Genomic DNA, 16,510 nt, shown 5'->3' with positions numbered 1-16,510 from the left:
AACTCACTTTCAATGAATTATGTACCTGTAATCCCAGATCCATTTGTTCTCCCACAATCTTCAGTGCCCTACTATTTACAGTGTAAGTCTTATCCTGATTGGTCCTATCAAAGTGCAAAGCCTCGCACTTGTCTGCATTAAATTCTATCTGCAATTTTTCCAGCTGATGCAGATCCTTCCTTAAACCATGATAGCCTTACTAACTGTCCACTACACTTCCAATCTTGGTGCCATCTGCAAATTTGCTGATCCAGTTAACCACATCATCATCTAGATCATTGATATAGATGACAAACAAAGGACCCAGCACCGATCCCTGCAGCACACCACTAGTCACAGACCTCCAGAGAGGCAACTATCTACTACTGCTTTCTGGCTTCTCCCCCAAAGTTGATGTCTAATTCAATTTACTACCTCATCCTGAACGCCAAGCAACTGAACCTTCTTGACCAGTCTCCCATGTGGGACCTTGTCAAGTGCCTTACTGAAGTCCATGTAGATGACATCCACTGCCTTGCTTTCATCCACTTTCCTGATAACTTCCTCAAAAAACTGTATAAGATTAGTTGGACTTGGCCTACCACGCACAAAGCCATGCTAACCATCCTTAATCAGTCCATGTCTATCCAAATAGTTAAATATCCGGTCCCTTAGAATACCTTCCAATAACTTCCCCAGAACTGATATCAGACTCACTGGCCTATAATTTCCTGGTTTATGTTTAGAGCCTTTTATAAACAGTGGAACAACATTGACTATCCTCCAATCCTCTGGTACCTCTCTTGTCACTAAGGATGTTTTAAATATCTCTGCTAGGGCCCCAGCAATTTCTGTACTTGCCACCCATAGGGTCTGAGAGGTGATCTTATCATGCCCTGGGGATTTAACCACCTTGATTTGCCTCAGGAAAGCAAACACCACCTCCTCTGTAATCTGTACAGAGTCCATGAAGTTGATGCCACTTTGCCTCACTTCTTTTGACTTTGTATCTGTCTCCCAAGTAAATACAGATACAAAAAAAAATGCATTTAAGATCTCCCCCATCTGTTTTGGCTCCACACATGAATTACCGTCCTGATCTTCCAGAAGACCAATTTTGTCCCTAGCAATCCTTTTGCTCTTAACCTACCTGCAGAATCCCTTAGGATTCGCCTTCACGTTGTCTGCTAGAGCAACCTCATGCCTTCTTTTAGCCTTCCTGATTTCTTTCTTGTATTTCTTATACTCCATAAACAGCCTATTTGTTCCTACTTGTTTATACCTGCTATGCACCTCCTTTTTTACCCCTCTTAACCAGGGACTCAATATCTCTTGAAAACCAAGGTTCTCTATACTTGTTCTCTCTACCTTTTATTCTGACAGGCACATATATGGTTTGTACTCACAAAATTTTATTTTTGACAGCCTCCCACTTTCCAAATACACCTTAACCAGAAAACAGCCTGTCCTAATCCCAACTTGCCCTTTCTCCAATTTAGAATCACAACCTGCGGACAAGACATATCTCATTGCATATTTGAAACTAACGGCATTGTTCCCCCGACACAAACTTCTGTCACCTGCCCTGTCTCATTCTCTAATAGTAGATCCTGTATCACACACACTCTCATTGGGACTTCTATGTACTGATGAAGTGAAGTGAAGTCAAGTAAAGTCACTTTTTATTGTCATTTCAACCATAACTGCTGGAACAGAACATAGTAAAAATGAGAATGTTTTCCAGGACCATGGTGCTACATGAAACAATACAAAAACTACACTAAACTACGTAAGAAAAAACACAAAAGCTACACTAGATGACAGACCTATCCAGGACTGCATAAAGTGCACAAAACAGTGCAGGCACTACAATAAATAATAATAAATAATAAACAAGACAGAAGGCACAGTAGAGCGTATAGCAGGTTTGGAAACCTATAGTAGGAAGGAAATTTTCCTGAACATATTTGACAAGTGCTATCCCATCTAGTCCTTTTACAGTATGGGATTCCCAATCAATATGTGGAAAGTTAAAATCACCTACAATAACAACCACATCACATTTCTTGCGTTAGAATCCAGAATCTGCAGCCTCTTGTGTCCAATTATTAGCATCCATCTAGCCTGTGCCTCTTTTTCCATTCTCTATTCTCCACTCCCCCTACCCATCTCCGTCTGGCATTTTATTCCCCCTCATCTGGGTCTATCACCCTCCAGCTGTTGTCTTCCTACTCCACCTTCCCCACCTGCCTCTATTTGCCCTTTGTACATCACCTTGCCTACATCTACCTCCTGCCTGCAAACCTTTGCCTCACCCCTCTCTGCCCTTAATACTAGCCATCTCCCTTCCACTCTGTACTGATACAGGATCTTAACCTGAAACATTGACCATCCGCAGATGCCATTTGACCTGCTGAGTTCCTCCAGCAGTTTGTTTTTTGGCATAGTTTACAACATCTACAACACTTTGTCTACGATAGTAACTCGTGTTTATTTTATTTTAAGCACAAGTTGGTACTGCAATCATTCATTCAGGATATGCGATGCAATGGAAAACATTTGAGTGCCATTCAAGCAGATCTTGGAAGCACCGACATACATTATGGCGGTAAAAAGAAAACATTGCAAACAATAGTGAAGTAGCTCTAGAGAAAGTGCAGTGCATTAATTATTAAAAGTGATAGAACATAGTTAAGTAGTAAATATAGTTTCAAGGCTAATGTCAACACACGAACAATCTTGAAGTTATATACATCATTTCCTATGTGCAAGTGTAAGTAAGTAGAACAAACTATTTGTTACTTCAGATTCAATGCAGCATAAAAAAACACAAAAGAGCATGATAAAAACACAATGAATATAATTACATTGATGTCCATAAAGTGATGCCAGCTTGTACATGAAGTTCAAAGTAAATGTTATCAAAGTACATATGTCAACACATGCAACCCTGAGATTCATTTTCTTATGGATATACTCAACAAATCTAGAGAATAACAACTATAACAGAATCAATGAAAGACCGCCCAACTGGGGTCTTCAACCAGAGTGCAGAAGCCAACAAACTGTGTAAATACAAAAAGAAACAATAATAATAAATAAATGAACAATAAATATCGAGAACAAGAAATGAAGAGTCCATGAAAGTTGATTCCATTGGTTGTGGGAACATTCTATAATGAGGTTGAGTGAAGTTATTTGCTTTGGTTCAAGAGCCTCATGGTTGAGGTGTAATAACTGTTCCTGAACCTGGTGGTGTGATCCCTAAGGCTCCTCTACCTTCTTCCTGATGGCAGCAGTCAGAAGAGAGCATGTCCTGACTGGGGGGAGTCTCTGATGATGGATGCTGATTTCCTGCAACAGTGTTTCATATAGATGTCCTCAATGGTTGGGAAGGGCTTTACCCGTGATGGACTAGGCTGTATCCACTACTTTTTGTAGGATGTTCCATTTGAGGGCATTGACGTTTCCCTGCCAGGCTCTGGTGGAGTTAGTGGGTGGAAGTGTTGATCAGCTTTACTACTTGTAATTTAGAGATTGGTGGTCCCTGTGTGGATGCTATGTAGTTTTCTCCCTGATGGGAGTGGGATAAACAATTCATGACAGGGTTTGTGAGATCCCTCACATTCTCTTTTCTGGCACCTTCAGTATGTAAGTCCTTGACAGGAAGCAGGCTGGTGCTGGTGATGTATCAGACAGTTTTGACAATCCGTTGTAGAGTCTTCCTGTCTGCCACAGTGCAGTTTCCATACCAAGCTGTGAGACAGCTTGTTAGGATACTTTCTGGTGTGCTCTTGTGTAATTCTAATTGAAGTGAAGGACCAATTACTGAAACTTGCAAGAAATAAACTATCTTTTCCTTGTTACATAAGGCACATCAGTATGGTCTCACTGTTCTGATTAAAGTTGAGGTCTAGACTCAGATTTGAAAGGTGGCCGGTATCATGAGGTAATGAAGGTCTGTTGGCACCTAGCACCCTGTATTAATCTTTCAAATCTCTTACTCATTCTTCCTTCAGTTAGTCCTGACAAAGGGTCTCGGCCTGAAACGTCGACTGCACCTCTTCCTAGAGATGCTGCCTGGCCTGCTGTGTTCACCAGCAACTTTGATGTGTGTTGCTTGAATTTCCAGCATCTGCAGAATTCCTGTTGTTTACCTTGTATTAATCACTGCTTTCTATAAAAGAAGTGAATAAAATGTGGCAATCCAGAACTTCTCTCTCAAAATGACGCATACTTCTACACTTTCATACTTGTGGAAAGAAGCAAATTTTCTAATCCAAACAAAAATTCTGGAAAATGGTTAACAAATCTACCTATTCTCTCTCCAATTCTCCTCAGCCTTAAAAATTACTCATCATCCGAATTATACCTGTCATTAAAGTTAAACTTTAATTTTAGCTAATTAAACCTGGAGATGTGTAAGTGATTAGACCATAATACATAGAAGCAGATTTAGGCCATCTGGTCCATCGAGTCAGCTCCACCATTCAATCATGGCTGAGCCTTTTTTCCTTTCCTCAGTCCCACTCTCTGGCCTTCTCCCTGTAACCTTTGATGCTGTACCAATCAAGAACCTATCAATCTCTGCCTTAAATACACGTAACGACCTGCTCTCCACAGCTGTCTGTGGTATCAAAATCACCACCCTCTGGATAAAAAAATTTCTCTGCATCTCTGTTTTAAATGGACTCCCCTCTAACCTGAGGCTGTGCCCTCTTGTCCTAGACTACCCCACCATGGGAAACATTCTTTCCACATCTACTCTTTCTAGGTCTTTCAACATTTGAAAAGTTTCAATGAGATCCCCCCTCATCCTTCTAAATTCCAGCAAGTACAGACCCAGAGCTATCAAACATTCCTCTATTGGTAACCCTTTCATTCCCAGAATTATCCTTGTGAACCCCCTCTGAACCTTTTCCAACGCCAACACATCTTTTCTTAGATGAGGAGCCCAAAACTGTTCACAGTACTCAAGGCGAAGCCTCATAGTGCCTTATAAAGCCTCAGCACCACATTCCTGCTCTTGAAATGATTGCAACCATTGCATTTACCTTCCTCACCACCGACTCAACCTGCAAGTTAACCTTTAGGGTGTTCTGCCCAAGAACTCCCAAGTCCCTTTGCATCTCAGATTTTTGGATTTTCTCTCCATTTATTTCTACTACCAAAATGCATGACCATGCATTTTCCAACATTATATTTCATTTTCCACTATTATATTTCATTTTCCACTTTCTTGCCTATTCTCCTAATCTGTCTAAGTCCTTCTGCAGCCTACCTGTTTCCTCAACACTACCTACTCCTCCAATCTTCATATTATCTGCAAACTTAACAACAAAGCCATCTATTCCATCATCTAAATCATTGATCTACAGCATAAAAAGAAACAGTCCCAACACCGTCCCCTGCAGAACATCACTAGTCACTAGCAGCAAACCAGGAAAGGATCCTTTTATTCCCACTCACTGCCTCCTACCAATCAGTCAATGCTCTAACCATGCCAGTAACTTTCCTGTAATACCATTGGCTCTTAGCTTGGTAAGCAGCCTCATGTGTGGCACTTTGTCAAAGGCCTTCCGAAAATCCAAATATACAACATCTGCTGCATCCCCTTTATCTATCCTACTTGTAATCTCAAAGAATTCCAACAGGTTCATCATGCAAGATTTTCCTACGAGGAAACTATGCTGTCTTTGTTCTACCTTGTTCTGTGTCACCAATTACTCCATAACCTTATCCTTAACAATTGACTCCAACATCTTCCCAACCACTGAGGTCAGGCTAACTAGTCTATAATTTCCTTTTTGTTGCCTTCCTCCTTTCTGAAAGAGTGGAGTGACATTTGCAGTTTTCCAGTCATCTGGCACTAGGCTGGAGTCCAATGAATTTTGAAAGATCATAACTAATTACTACACAATCTCTACTGCTACCTCTTTCAGAACCCTAGGGTGCAGTTCATCTGGGCTGGGTGACATACATAAGTCTTTCAGCTTTTTGAGCACCTTCTCCCTTGCAATGGTAACTGCACACACTTCTCTTCATTCACACCCTTCTACATCTAGCACACTGCTAGTGTCTTCCACTGTGAAGACTAATGCAAAATACTCATTTAGTTCATCTGCCATCTCCTTGTCCCCATTATTATTTCTCCAGCCTCATTTTCAGCGGTATATCTACTCTCGTTTCTCTTTTATTTTTTATATACTTGAAAAAGCTTTTACTATCCACTTTGATATTGTTTACTAGCTTGCTTTCATATTTCATCTTTTCCCTCCTAATGATTATTTTAGTTGCTCTCTGTAGGTTTTATAAGCTTCCCAATCATGTATCTTCCCACTAATTTTTGCTTTGTTGTATGCCCTCTCTTTTGCTTTTACATTAGCTTTGACTCCCCTTGTCAGTAACAGTTGTACTATTTTGTCACTTGAGTATTTCTTCATTTTTGGAATACATCTATCCTGCACCTTCCTTATTTTTCCCAGAAACTCACACCACTGCTGCTCTGCTATCACCCCTGTCAGCATCTCCTTCTAATTTACTTTGGCCATCTCCCCTCTCACACCACTGTAATTTCCCTTACTCCACTGAAATACTGCTACGTCAGACTTCACTTTCTCCCTGTCAAATTTCAAGTTGAACTCAATCATATTGTGGTCACTGCCTCCAAAGAGTTCTTTTACCTTAATCTTCCTAATCACCTCCAGTTCATTACATAAACACCCAATCCAGTATAGCTGATCCCCCAGTAGGCTCAATGACAAACTGCTCTAAAAAGCCAACTTGTAGGCATTCAACAAACTCACACTCTTGAGATCCACTTCCAATTTGATTTTCCCAGTCAAGCTGCATGTTAAAATCTTCCATGACTACCATAGCATTGCCCTTTTGACACGGCTTTTCTATTTCCCACATCCCAGCTACTGTTGGGAGGCCTGTATAACTCCCATTAGGGTCTTTTTACCCTTGCGGTTTCTTAACTCAACCTACAAGGATTCAACATCTTCCAATTCTATGTCACATCTTTCTAATGATTTGATACCATTATTTTCCAGCAGAGCTACACCGCCCCCTCTATCTACCTTCCTTTCCCTCCAATACAATGTGTAACCTTGGACATTCCGTTCCCAACTACAACCATCCTTCAGCCATGATTCAGTGATGCCCACAAGATGATACCTGACAATCTGTAGTAGTGCAACAAGATCATCCACCTTATTTCTTATACTCTGTGCATTGAGATATAACACTTTGAGTACTGTATTTACTAACCTTTTTGATTAGGCATCCCTTGGCAGGAGGAGAAGATGGCAGTGCGACGCAGCGCGCGCAGCTCTCTGGTGAAATGATATCGTATCTGTTAAATAGGGGCCGTGGACAATTCTGATTTGATGAACACAGACGTGAGAAGCAGAGGCACATCTGGAGAAATTTCTGAAATGCCTGGTTTCGCTGCCGTTGTTACTGTGCGATCGAGAGTCTCCGGAGGGAAGGCCCCAAAATCCCCGGCTTTGCCTGCTGCTGGCGACCGAGGCTGAGGTCGAAGCGTTCGGATAGAGATGGTGCTCGGTACTCGGTGTTGGAGGACTGATCAGAGGCTTGAAGTTTCCGGGCGACTCAGAGTCGGACTGTGGTCGGGCATGGCAGGGAGAGTTTTCTTCCTTCTCCCGCCTGCATGAGACGTGAGACATTCGAGAGACTTTGAACTTTTTACTGTGCCGTGGACTGTTCTTCATCAAGTTATGGTATTGTTGCACTGTTGTAACTATATGTTATATTTATGTGCTTTTGTTAGTTTTTCAGTCTTGGTTTGTCCTGTGTTTCTGTGATATCACACCGGAGGAATATTGTATCATTTCTTAATCCATACATTACTAAATGACAATAAAAGAGGACTGTGTGTCCTCATAATCTAATCTAATAATGCATTGATACTCACCCTGCTGGCTGCAATTTTGTCCTATCATCTACCTGCCCTTCCTGACAGTCTGAATGCACGCCATCTTTGCTTTTTCACCATCCGTCCTATTCTGAGTCCCTTCACTCCTGTTCCCACCCCCCCCCCCCGCCAAATTAGATTAAACCCTCTCCTCTCGCTCTAACAAACCTGACGGTGAGAATATTGGTCCCCTTGGGTTCAGGTGCAACCCGTTATTTTTGTGCAGGTCATACCCCCCCAACACCTCCCCCCACCGCCCCCAGAAGAGATCCGAAATGATCCAAGAACCTGAAACCCTGCCCCCGTATCATCTTCTCAGCCACACATTTATCTGCCAAATCATCCTATTTCTACCCTGACTGGTGCATGGCACAGGTAGTAATCCAGAAATTACTACCCTGGCAGTCCTGCTTCTCAGCTTTCTGCCTAGTTCTCTAATTTGTCTCTTCAGGTCTTCTTTGCTTTTCCTTTCTATGTCATTGGTACAATATGTAGCAAGATCTGGCTGCTCTCTCTCTCTCTCCCTCCAAAATGCTGTGAACACAACTCTGAGACGTCCTTGACCCTGGCACCTGGGAGGCAACATATCCAGGTGTCACATTCACGTCCACATAATCTCCTGTCTGTTTCCTTGACTATTGAGTCCCCTATCACCACCACTCCCCTCTTCTCCCTCTTTCCCTTCTGCACCACGGACCCATGCTCAGTGCCAGTAACCTGGTCTCCTTGGCATTCCCCTGGGAGGTCATCCCCCACAACAGTATCCAAAACGGTATGCTTATTGTTGAGGGGAATGGCCACAGGGGTGCTCTGCACCAACTGCCTGTTCACGTTTCCATTTGTCCCGACAATCCCTTGAGTCCTATGCACAAACCAGTAACAAAACAGACTTAAATCTTCCATGTGATTTAGCTTTAACGTAAGGATGTGCACTTCACCGTTTTCCTGAAACCCCAGTAGAGACACTCCATTGCCAGAAAGTGCAATTTTAATTATCCCTATTGAAATTTTTGTTAGAACTACTTTTCCAGTACTGACTGAAATACTTTTGGTCTACCCGTACCATGGTGAGAAACTGAAAATTTGTGCAGGTCACCAGCTATGATTTAAACCAGCTAGGTGACTATAACAGAGAGAAAACCCAGTTTACTGCCTTTGATGATATTATAGAGGCTATTTACAATAACAAGGATGTTTTTTTTTGGATGCTTCTGGTGGACCAGGAGAAATTTCCCTTGTTAATCTACTTTTGGCTAAAGTCTGAAGGTAAAATTTGATTATCCTAGCTTGACATCATGAGGAATTACTTCAATATATTTTACAGGAAACTGCACATTTGGTTCTTAAACTCCTTTTGAATTTGAGAAATTTGGATACTCCAACATGTAACATTAGTTGGAGAACTCGTGCCAATATTCTAAAATATTGTAAATTTATTGTCCGAGATGAATGGAATGACTCACAAACCAGCCATTAAAGCATTAGATTGAATGTTGCAAGATCTTAGATGCAATAATACATTAATAGTTGGCATTACTTTGGTGCCAGTTAAAGATTTTCATCAAGTGCTTCCTATAATTCCATGAATTGAACCCCTGCATTAAAGCATCACATATCTGGGAAAATATTCCATGTTTATACTTGGCAGCTGATATGAAAACACAATCTAATTGTGAAGGAGTTTGATTCAAATTTACTCAAGTTATGAAGTGGGCAAAATTAAACATGAAGACTCAACAGAAATATTTTCAATAAAAATTTGAGCTGAATTGTTATATCACTTCTGATGCAAGCTGTGTTCCCGTTCACTCAACACAATTTGAATTACCAATGGCTGTGTGAATGAGCAACTTTAGTTACAGAAAAATGCAGTGCAGGCTATGAATAAAGAACCATTGAAGCTTCCTGGGCAATGTGTACGATTTAAATCTATCGACCATGTGACGAAGATTGAGCATGTCCACTTCACTATTGAATTTTCAAACTCTCTGTCACCACCTAGTGTGCCATTACATTTTGAACTAAAAGGAGGCCGATCATGCTGCTTGGAACTTGGATCCACCAATACTACTCAATGACACAAGATTATCAGTCCAAAAATAACTACCACATGTAAGCGAGGCTACAATGATTAGTCATAATGTCTTCATAATGGCTATCCCATCTGGATCTGCGACTTCAGTTCCATCTTTTTCAAAGCACAAGGACAATCCACAGAAGTTAATCTCAAAACTCAGTGCTTTCCCCTTGGTCAACTGTATGTTGGTTGCTCCAGAGCTGGACATAAAAATAATCTATACATATTTACATCAGATTCCAAAGAAATGTAGTGCATACCAAATCACTTTAATATTGGAATCTAATCAATGTACACCTTGTGATTTGGCTCATAACTACTTAAAGAAAATTATAACAAATATAATTTATATATGCATACATTTTCAGAATGCATGTGTTAATTGGTGACTTACACATAATTTAACACGCTGATTATATAACTGATGCAATACTTATATAGTTAAGATAGATTTTATCTTATTTACAGGTATTATAAGACATAATTCAACATCTTCATTATCATTACGTGCCGTGTCGTATGACATGGGCAATCATGGTCTTTTGTCCATGATTGTTCTTGGCAAATTTTTCTACGGAAGTGGTTTGCCATTGCCTCCTTCTAAGCAGTGTCTTTACAAGACAGGTAACCGGAACCATTAGCAATAATATTCAGAGATTTTCTGCCTGGCGTCAGTGGTTGCACAACCAGGACTTGTGATATGCACCATCTGCTCCCATGGCTTCACGTGACCCAGATTGGGGGCTAAGCAGGTGCTACACCTTGCCCAAGGGTGACCTGCAGATGATTGGAGGGAAGGAGCACCTTACACCTCCTTTGGTAGAGATGTATCTCCACCCTGCTGCACTAAAGATATAATTACATGGAAATAAATGCAAATATGATTGCCTGCAAAATAACACGAGCAACACTGTTTATTAACTAGTATAGAAATACAATTGAGTACAGCTTTCTTGATTACTGATTTTTGATAATGGCAAAACTTGGGCAAAGTATTATTTCATCAGATAACTGAAGTATTGGTTAATGTGCAACCCAGTGTTCATAAAATTTATCAGTTTTAAGAGACAAATGTTTTTGTTTCCTTGGATTGTTAATGATTCTCCAGGTAGATGTGCTGGAAGTATAGGAGCAGGAAGATAAAAGTATGTTTGTATGTGGTTGGAAATAGTGTAGGAAAGGGATTTTCATAGTTCTGGGACACTGGAATGTATAAAAAATGGCCAAGTTGCACCTCAACTAAAGATCTTCCTTCTGCAAAGCTTAATTGGTACCCTGAATGTATTTAAAATAATTTGCAGGTACAGGGAGGTGGAAACCAGGAGAAAATATAATCAAAGGAACATGGGGTGCATGGAGGCATGGGGGAGTCACTGTTTTATTTTCTGTCAGGCACAGGAAAGGAGGTACAGAAGGAAGTTCGCAGACTAATTGTAGGAATATGCAAGAAGGATAGTATTAGGGATGTCACTTCTCCTAAATATAGATGGGGAAAAGTGAATGTTGAGAGTGAGAAAAAGGGAGAAATTCTAAAGTGGTTCTTAATCAGTGTGTTTGCCCAGTGAGAAAGGAGGCGTTGCTGGATTTAAATCTGAGAAATGATGTGGAACAAATTTTCTGTACTTCAGTGGGATTGAATTTGGAAGCCAATGTTGATGCATGTTAGCATTAATCATTTCCCAATATTTCACCATTTAAGAAAAATATAGTTGCTTCCTCATACAACTCACACTGTTTGCCCTTTGAGGCCTTTTTCCATCGTCAGGACAACTCACATTCATGTCCGCAGCAAACTCTGATTTAATCTTCTCAGTCACAAGGTCCCCATAGATTATGAATAGTTGGAACTTTGAGCACTAGTCCCGCTAGTCACAGCCTTCCACCTGAGTTGGACCCATTTATTCCTAATGGTTAGGGTTAAGCAACTCTCAATTATTAGTGTTCCATGTGTTCTCAACTTGTTCACCAACCTTTTATATGACTTTTTCATAAGCCTCTAGATCCCAAATCTACATGGCTTCCTTCAGTGACTCTGCTAGATACATGTATTGAGATTTCCAATTGGCTGGTTGAACATTATTTTTCCTTTCCTAAATCCATGTTGATTCAACTCACTCACATTATTTTCTAAGTATCTTGATATCATTTTTTCATAGATTCTAGCACTCTCCCAACAAATTAGCAGGCTGGTAGTCTCCTGTAATCATTTCCCCTTCTCTCTAAAATACCAAGGTTCCCTTTGTCGCCCTCAAATCTGCAGATATTAAGTCAGCTGAGACCATGTTTAAAAAGCCATGTATGTTTTGCTTTTTATTAGCTGAAGTGTTGAATTTAAGAGCAGAGTTGACTGCAGGAATAAGTTTCTTTTGTACGAAATTAGCTCAGACATTATGTGTGGAATTATAGTTTAACTGCATTATTTTATGATACCCAGACTCCCAACTCAAATTTACACAGTTGTACTGTGGACAGCATTCTAACTGGCTTCCCCACTGTCTGGTACGGGAGTGGGGGCACTGCACAGGATCGAAATAAGCTGCAGAAAGTTGTAAAGTCAGTCAGCTTCAGCCTGGGCACTCGCTTCCTCAGCATCCACGACATCTTCAAGGAGTGATGCCTCAAAAGGGCAGCGTCCATCATTAAGGACCCCATCACCCAGGTCATGCCCTCTTCTCATTGCTACCATCAAGGAGGTGGTACAGGAGCCTGAAGGCTCACAGTGAATGATTCAGGAACAGCTTCTTCCCCCCTGCCATCAGATTTCTGAGTAGACATTGAACCCATGAACACTACATTACTACTTTTTTGCACTACTTATTAACCTTTAAAAAATATAGTTACTGTAATTCAGTTTTTATCATGTATTGCAATGTACCTCTACTACATAACAACAAATGTCACAATATGTGCCATTGATATTAAACCTGATTCTGATCTGTGATTTCACCAGGGACCTATCTAATTGCTGCAAGGCGAATTTTCAGTTTACTTTCCTCCTAGCTAACCTGCAGATATTCAATGACTTATGAACAAGGGATCCTTTTCAATATCTACGATTACCAGCGTAACATATTTATAACCAAAGTATTCAGCATTTTAACGCAAACACGAGGAAATCTGCAGGTGCTGGAAATTCAAGCAACACATACAAAATGCTGGTGGAATGCAGCAGGCCAGGTAGCATCTATAGGAAGGGGTACTGTCGACGTTTTGGGCCGGGACCCTTCGTCAGGACTAACTGAGCGAAGAGATAGTAAGAGATTTGAAAGTGGGAGGGGGAGGGGGAGGGGGAGATCTGAAATGATAGGAGAAGACAGGAGGGGGAGGGATGGAGCTAAGAACTGGAAAGTTGATTGGCAAAAAGGATGCAAGGCAGGAGACGGGGGGGGGGAGGATAATCTTTTTCTCTCTCTGTCCCTCTCACAATTACTCCTTGCCTGCTCTCCACCTTCCTCTGGTGCTCCCCTCCCCCGTTCTTTCTCCCTAGGCTTCCTGTCCCATGATCCTCTCATATCCCTTTTGCCAATCAACTGTCCAACTGTTGGCTCCATCCCTCCCCCTCCTGTCTTCTTCTATCATTTCAAATCTCCCCCTCCCACTTTCAAATTTCTTACTATCTCTTCTTTCAGTTAGTCCTGACGAAGGGTCTCAGCCTGAAACGTTGACTGTACCTCTTCCTAGAGATGCTGCCTGGCCTGCTGCGTTCACCAGCATTTTGTGTGTATTCAGCATTTTTCTTTGGTGCACCAAAGGGGATGATGTCACCTTTTCCACATTATATTTCATCTGCTGTATTTGCTCACTTAGCTTCTCTAGTCAGATTGCATAGAAATGGGGCCTTTAGCTCACTAGTTCCACCTGAATTGTCAGGAACCCAATCCCAGTTTATTCTCCCCACATTCCCATCAATTAGGTACCACTAGGAACGTACCAACCTGCTCATCTTTGCCATGTGGAAGGAAACTCGCACAATCAAGCTGAGACTTCCACTTTGGATCGCGATTACACCTACTTTATTGGGGCTATGACCTAGTGGAGCCCGCCTGATTGAAATCCCTTACCTCTCCTGCCAGTCACGTACTCAAAGAACTCCAGTGGATTAAATAAAAATATGAATCCGAGCTCACTGTTCTTTTCTGGGTGTACTGTTCTTACGTGCTTTGTTTACGATTTATTAGCTTCTAACAGGACGGAATATTGTGGAGAGTGTGCCTCAGAAGGAAAAGTTTATCCTTGTCCTAATGAAAACATAATGTTTAGAACCATTAGCACCACAGAGCCAGATCGCTGACTGGCAGAGTTAAGCCGGCAATAGCCTTGGAAGCACTTCAAACACATTTTAAACGATTAATTATACAAATAAAAATACTAATAATCATTTTACTTAATAGCTTCGTTGTTTAGGGTTTTCGCTGACTAAATAACGCTGGAATCATGCCCTTAAATAACAATTATATTTGAATACTATTGACTAAGGAGCATTTAGTGAATGGAAATGTGCTAACTCTTGTTTCCGCCGGATTTGCGTTCCTTCCAAGATTGAATTGTAACTCCTCGCGTACACTGGAACTAAATAAGAGGAGATGACTATGAATTCAGATTCAATCTATCCGTCGAGTACAATCATTCAGGAAAAACTTTGTAATTCGCAAATCATCACACCGTTAACTTTGAGCAAGTACGACAGAAGATGCACAGACCAGGAGGTGTTGCGGTCGAAGCGGAGATGAATGCACTTATTTAACGTGGCTGTTGGATTCACATTTTTTTTCGGTGTAATCCTGCGACAGCCGCATTCTCCATGCACCAGGAAGTCGGGCAAACTCGCGAAGAGGCGGGTCAGTGGGTGGGGCGGAGAGCTCGCTCGAGTTACCTACCCAATGGTTGCAGGCAGCTGCGCTTGTGTGACGGCAGGCGGGTTTCACCCAGTCAGCAAGTCCTGTCGTCCTAGTGAAACTGGTCCTCGGAATAAAGCGAGCGGTACCTTCTCTGGGTTGGAGACAATTTGTTTCCACAGGTTAAGGCACCCCTCTTTCTGCACTCGCAAACCCACGAGCGTTTGAGGAGGGTGTTTAATTTTATGAGTAGCTTCGGGGAAGTCGTGCTAACGCTATTAATTAGCAGGAAATTCTTTAATGCACTTGGCAGCGTTGGCGCTGGTTGGAGATGATGCTGTTGTGGGTAGTATCGGTCGCCTGCTGGCTGCTGGCGGACAGTAGGATTACCAGGCGCTCCGCCCGCTGTGATCGGACGTGCGACATCTCCCGGTGTCCCGAGCTGCCTTCCGAGTGCTGGTCGGGACAGGTGATGGACTCGTGCGGCTGCTGCCCGCTCTGCGCCGCCGGCGAGGGCGAGTCGTGCGGCGGCCGGACGGACGAGGCCGGCTGCGGCGAGGGGCTCAGGTGCTCGGTGCCGCTGCCCGCCCACACGGGAAAGAGGAGGATCAAGGGGGTCTGCGTCTGTGCTAGCAGCGAGCCGGTGTGCGGCAGCGACGGCAGCACCTACCGCAACGTCTGCCATCTGAAGGCGGTGAGCCGCCGGGCGCAGAGCTTCAACCAGCCGCCTGTCATCTTTATCCAGAGGGGAGCCTGCGGACTGGGTAAGCGATGGACTGGTTGGTCCCCCTTATGAGCAGTTAGAATAATAAGTATTTATAAGTATAATAGCATGTCTCTATATCTGCTTGATCATGTCTTAACAAGGAATGCATGACCTTTTATTGTGTACTTTGCTATCGGCGATGATCAGTTCCACCAATGGAGATTACGATGGCGAATTTGTAGATACCAATGGAGAATGCACGAGTCAGGGTATGCTGCATCCTGATATTTCATGCATACACGATTTCATAACATTGAGTTATAACTGGATAAGCACTGTGTATTTGGTAGGCTTTAAGTTTTCTGTGTTAGTGTGCATAGAACGTGGCTGTTTCAAATGTAGACCTCTGACACTTTTTGCTCTTGTTTAGAAAATAAAGCCAATTTATCCCGAAGTTTGAATGAAAGTTCAAAATACAAAGTAAATTTATTATCCATGTACGCATATGCTACCATGTCCTGACGAAGGGTCTCGGCCCGAAATGTCGACTGTACCTCTTCCTGGAGATGCTGCCTGGCCTGCTGCGTTCACCAGCAACTTTGTGTGTTATATAAAAACCCCAGATTCGTTTTCTTGCGGGCATATTGGATAAATCCAATCGCCATAATAAAATCAATGAAAGACCGCACCCGATGTTCAACCAATGTGCAAAAGAGAACGATCTGTGCAGATACAAAAAGGAAATAATAAATAACTCGAACATAAGATGAATATTCCTTGAAAGTTAGTCCATAAATTGTGGGGACAGTTTGGTGATGGGGCGAGTGAAGTTATCCCCTCTGGTTTAAGGACTTGATGGGAGCAGGGTAGTGACTGTTCTTGAGCTTGGTGGTGTGAGTCTTGAGAATTTGTCTCGAGTATGACCTTTTATTCAAGTCAAGCCAAGTTTATTGTCATTTAACTATATCGATGTA

The 16,510-nt window shown here is 42.1% G+C and overlaps 1 protein-coding gene across 1 annotated transcript in view; it reads left to right on the top strand.

Annotated features, from left to right (window-relative positions):
- Positions 1-14,807: 14,807 nt before the first annotated feature.
- Positions 14,808-16,510, top strand: part of htra1b (HtrA serine peptidase 1b) — a 74,480-nt gene continuing 72,777 nt past the window's right edge. Inside the window, exon 1 of the mRNA XM_063071212.1 lies at positions 14,808-15,594. Within this exon, the coding sequence (XP_062927282.1) occupies positions 15,162-15,594 (433 nt within the window). The 5' untranslated portion in view covers positions 14,808-15,161. The remainder of the gene's footprint in view (positions 15,595-16,510) is intronic.

This window comes from Mobula hypostoma, chromosome 19 (assembly GCF_963921235.1).
Source record: "Mobula hypostoma chromosome 19, sMobHyp1.1, whole genome shotgun sequence".
Lineage (NCBI taxonomy): Eukaryota > Metazoa > Chordata > Chondrichthyes > Myliobatiformes > Myliobatidae > Mobula > Mobula hypostoma.
Note: the sequence above shows the minus strand (reverse complement) of the source record. Positions and strands in the feature narration are given on the sequence as shown.